This window comes from Chiloscyllium plagiosum, unplaced genomic scaffold (genome assembly GCF_004010195.1).
Source record: "Chiloscyllium plagiosum isolate BGI_BamShark_2017 unplaced genomic scaffold, ASM401019v2 scaf_12479, whole genome shotgun sequence".
NCBI classification, from domain to species: Eukaryota; Metazoa; Chordata; class Chondrichthyes; order Orectolobiformes; family Hemiscylliidae; genus Chiloscyllium; species Chiloscyllium plagiosum.
In genome coordinates, this window is record NW_025214416.1 from 36,559 (window position 1) to 41,595 (window position 5,037).

The 5,037-nt window shown below is 41.3% G+C and overlaps 1 protein-coding gene across 1 annotated transcript; it reads right to left on the bottom strand.

Annotated features, from left to right (window-relative positions):
- Nucleotides 1-436: 436 nt before the first annotated feature.
- Nucleotides 437-3,178, bottom strand: LOC122547885 (ATP-citrate synthase-like). The gene is made up of 3 exons (XM_043686454.1): nucleotides 3,064-3,178; nucleotides 2,225-2,307; nucleotides 437-1,258 (listed from the first exon to the last, which is right to left on the bottom strand). The coding sequence occupies exons 1-3, from the start codon at nucleotides 3,160-3,162 to the stop codon at nucleotides 1,003-1,005; spliced, it is 438 nt and encodes a 145-aa protein (XP_043542389.1). The 5' UTR covers nucleotides 3,163-3,178; the 3' UTR covers nucleotides 437-1,002.
- Between the last annotated feature and the right edge of the window lie 1,859 nt (nucleotides 3,179-5,037).

Genomic DNA, 5,037 nt, shown 5'->3' on the forward strand with positions numbered 1-5,037 from the left:
ACTTATCAATCTTTTCCTTACATACATCAATTGCATTCATTTCAATCACTTCATACAGCAGCGATTTTCACAATCCAGCCACTGAGAATACAGTGACTTGCATCTCATCAGGGGCCTTCACTTCGCTGGGACAAAAGCAGTAATGGAAAGGTGAATCACTGCTGCCAACACTGCATGTTTCCTTGGACTGACAGTCTCTATCCTCAGCCACATGGTCCATTAGTGTGAAATGAGAAATTCACACATGCAATTTTGGAGCATGTCTGCCACCCACCCACCCACCCACAGTACAAAGCAGACCAGATGATTATTTCACATCTGCTGGCAAAATTAAAAAGCAGGGTAAGTTTTGCAACATCTTGCAAAAGTTATGTAAAAAGGTATGCAAAGTTATCAAAGAATGCCAATAGATTCTCCAAGATGGACAAATATCGGACAGATGCAGCTAACCATGGGAAAGTGAGACGTCAGTACATTGGACCCAAAGACAATAAATCAGAATAGTTTCTCCAAAGGAAACAGAAGAGCAGTGCAAGAACAAAGGGATTGATGGGTTTACAGAAGAAAGCTGGATTTCACTACTCCAAAATAATCACAAATATTGGTTGTTAAACTCATGATGATTACAATGCTTTCATTGTAGAAAATCTTAAATTTTCTGGAGTGGGTGCATTTAGTCTTGGACCTTGTGGAGGGGTACACAGATTCCCCAGAATGACACCAGGGCTCACAGGGGCAACCGACAAACTTCCTATTCCCAAGTGCATAGGAAGCGGAGGTCTAAGAACATGAATTAAGGAAGCACTTCCTGGTCAAAACAGGAACTCTGCTAAATCTATGAATTTCAAATTAATTAAAAATTTGGGACCGAGATGGGGCAGTTTTTGCAAGGGCTCTGGAACTAAAGTAGGTAAACCGAGTCAGAATCAGCTATTTACTATCTAATTTGGCTCCATATTCCTTCAGATTCTCTTCTAATCTATCCAGTTCAGTCTTGAAAATTTAAATGAACCCAGAACACAGTCTAGATTTCCACAATCCTTTGTACACAAGTGCTTCCTTACTTCGCTCGAGCAGTCTAAATCCAAGATAATAGTGGGGAGGGAGCATAGCAAATGTAACTCCAGCTATCTTATGCCTTCTAAAAGGATCATCTAAAAGGAAACTAATAATGAACTTACCAATAAAGCCCATACTTCGTCCAAGCACAAAGATTCCATTCAGGGCACCAATCTCCACATACTCATCAGCTTCCTCCCTGTACAAAATTTAGGCAAATTAGCACTACTTTCAAATTGAGAAAGATAGGTCAACATTAACTACTCTGTACTCAGACACTGGCATAGAGCCAGCACTTGCTGTTCATGTAGAATTGTCAGCAATGCACAGTACAAAACTATGGCAAGTAATTGCATTTCCTTCTAGAATCTTCCCTTTATTCCAGTGAACATTACAAATCTATTTTTGCTTTGAAATCTGTTATGCAACTTCCACCCCTTATTATCGCTCTCAACCAATGAAAAAAGTCCTCAACTACCCCAGAGTGCAGCAGTTATCAGATATTGAACCTTCAGGAGGAGATAGATGGACTTTTAATCATTAATGATTTGAAGGATTATGCATAGTGAGCAGGAAGATGTAGGTGCAATCAGACATAATCCTATTAAACAGTAGCGCAGGTTTAAGGTGCTGAATTGCCTACTCCTGCTCAGGTTACAACACAGAACTGCACAGTACTGGAACAGGCCTTTCACTGTCGGGTGACTGTGAGAGTTTGCACATTCTCCCCATGTCCAAAAATGTGCAGGCTTGGTGGATTGGCCATGGGAAATGCAGGGTTACAGTGATAGAGTTGGGTGGTGTTCTGAATAGGAATCTCTTTGGATGGCCAGTATGGACTTGATAGGCCAAATGGCCTGCTTCCACACTAAGGATTCTACAATTCAACTTAGAAAGCAGTGAAACTGGAAACAAGGAAGTTGCCCATATGAGCTCAGGGACAGTGCATCCTGTGGCTGCACTTGTACTCTCGATGGACAAGGGATCATTTCACTGCTTTACAACTCCAACAACTGCGATTATACTCAATTGAATAAAAATTGCTATGAAGCACCCAAAGGTTGTGAAATGTTATAGAAATACTTTTTCTGTCACTGAATTCAATAACAGCCTCAGATAGTTCCACATCAAAATGTGCAACTTTTCCTACACCGAGAGAACATACCTTGTAAATGCACCACAGTTTCTTAGCAAGTCAACCATGGCAACACCAATAAAACCGTCAACATTCAGGATAAGATTTGGTTTCTGAAAGAAAAAAAATGTAACCATTCAATTCTCAAACAATATTTATACATCAATAATAAAAACAGATGGGGCAAGATTTTAATAACTGCAACAATTCAGAAATGGTTAATTCTTCAGAATTTGCATTATTAAAAATAAAACGTAAGCATGTCTCGTGAAAGCTCATCCAACCACATTTTGTGCTGCAGATTTTGCTTAAGGAAAAGTTTTCCTTTAAAAAGAGAACCACATTTTATTGATATGCTGTTGGCAAATAATTTGGAAACAAGCTAATTCAGTGACAAAAAACGGAAAGTACTGCAGATGCTGTAAGTCAGAAAATCAGAAGTTGCTGGAAAAGATCAACAGGTTCTGCAGCATCTGTGAAGAGAAAATAGAATCAATTTTTTGGGTCCAGTGACCATTCCTCAAAATGCAGCTCAGTGACTGCTTGCCCAGATTCTGCATTTAACCAACTTGCCATCTGACAATGAAGCACATTCCACAGTGTACAGCACAAAGCTACTCAAACTGAAGTTAATCAAAGTCTAAAATAAAATTTGAGCTATTCTGAAAGGATTGTTCCAGGTAATTCCAATGAAGGCGCTGCTTCCTTCCCTACCAAAACTCTGAAGGCCTTGATCAGAGTTACCAAAATCAGTTTTGAAATTTCTACAGCTGAATTAATATTCATCACTCAATCCCCGATAGAACTGAAGTCTGTGGAAGATAGGTTATTTGCTGACCAGTTTTCAGGTTCCTGTGTAGGTTCCATACCTTGGAGGTAGTAATCTTCTCCACTTCTAGCGCATAGTCGAGGAGAGGTGTGGCTGGGAAATGCTGCTTCACAAAATCCTTTAGGATCTGTACCCTCATGTCTGGATTGTTAATCTGTGATCAGGAAAGTTTAATTCATCAAATACCACAATGGCGATTTAAATGTGCAGTACATACCAGGATCTCTATCAGATCATGGTATTTCCAAAGTGACTGATCATCATTCCCAGACTATATATTTGTGACAGCTGAAACGTTGTCACCTCTAGATGCAGTTACCCCAATCTTCAACACGGAATAAATCAGAGTGCTTCCAAAACACTGAACATCAACACAATTGGCAGATTACAGCCACTGTACTCCCCAGCAACTCAAGACAACTTATACTTGTGTTCCAAACTCTGGTTTTCCTGTTTTAATTTGTAAAAAGCTATTCCTTAAAATCTTAAATCAATTCACCACAACCATGAGATAATATGAGATGTATGACATTTATTTGTATTTAATTTAGAAGTGTCACCTTCAATGATAAACCCTTGTAAACCCAAGTCAAAAACACTTGGGGAAAGCGGTAGATGTGGTATATATGGATTTTGTAAGGTGTTTGATAAGGTTCCCCATGGTAGGCTACTGCAGAAGATACGGAGATATGGCATTGAGGGTGAGTTGGAGGTTTGGATTAGGAGTTGGTTGGCTGGAAGAAGACAGAGGGTAGTAGTTGATGGCAAAGTTTCTTCATGGAGTGCCGTCACTAGCGGTGTTCCGCAAGGATCTGTTTTGGGACCATTGCTGTTTGTCATTTTTATAAATGACCTGGAAGAGGGGTTAGAAGGTTGGGTGAGCAAGTTTGTGGATGATACGAAAGTCGGAGGAGTTGTTGACAGTGAGGGAGGATGTGGCAGGTTACAGCAGGATATAGAGAGGCTGCAGAGCTGGGCAGAAAGGTGGCAGATGGAATTCAATGTAGCTAAGTGCGAGGTGATTCACTTTGGGAAGAATAACAAAAAGATGGGGTACTGGGCTAATGGTCGGATACTTGGTAGTGTGGATGAGCAGAGGGATCTTGGTGTCCATGTACACAGATCTCTGAAAGTTGCCACCCAGGTAAATAGTGCGGTGAGGAAGGCATATGGCGTACTGGCTTTTATTGGTAGAGGAATTGAGTTCCGGAGTCCTGAGGTCATGATGCAGTTGTATAAGACTCTGGTGTGGCCGCATCTGGAATATTGTGTGCAGTTTTGGTCGCCATACTATAGGAAGGATGTGGAGGCACTGGAACGGGTGCAGAGGAGGTTTACCAGGATGTTGCCTGGTATGGAAGGAAGATCGTATGATGAAAGACTGAGACACTTGGGGCTGTTTTCATTAGAGAAAAGAAGTTTTAGGGGTGACTTGATTGAGGTGTACAAGATGATTAGGGGGTTAGATAGGGTTGACAGTGTGAACCTTTTCCCGCGTATGGAGTCGGGTATTACAAGGGGGCATAGCTTTAAATTAATGGGGGGTAGATATAGGACTGAAGTTGGGGTAGGTTCTTCACTCAGCGAGTCGTCAGTTCATGGAATGCCTTGCCAGTAGCAGTGGTGGACTCTCCCTCTTTATGGGCATTTAAGCGGGCATTGGATAGGTATATGGAGGATAGTGGGTTAGTATAGGTTAGGTGGGCTTGGATCGGCGCAACATCGAGGGCCAAAGGGCCTGTACTGCGCTGTATTCTTCTATATTCTATGTTCTATGGGGGCAGGGGTCGCTGGTGTTGTTGATGGTGAGCTGATGGACCCTCTTTAAGTTATATCCTTTTCTATCTGCTTAAAACTATTCAAACTGGCACCATATTTTGGCGACAGTGGAAAAGCTTTTCCATTGTATTGTACTGTTTTTCCTGCTGTAAAACACACCTGACAATAAAGTCATTCATCCACAGAGGGCACGTTCAGCTGGTGAGTGGAAAAGATAGATGCTTAAGTTCACACC

Coding starts and splice junctions, on each gene's coding strand:
- LOC122547885 (XM_043686454.1), bottom strand. CDS start 3,162: ATGAGGGTACAGATCCTAAAGGATTTTGTGAAGCAGCATTTCCCAGCC. Junction 2,308..3,063: donor AGAAGATTACTACCTCCAAG/GTATGGAACCTA, acceptor TTTTTCTTTCAG/AAACCAAATCTTATCCTGAA. Junction 1,259..2,224: donor AACTGTGGTGCATTTACAAG/GTATGTTCTCTC, acceptor AATTTTGTACAG/GGAGGAAGCTGATGAGTATG.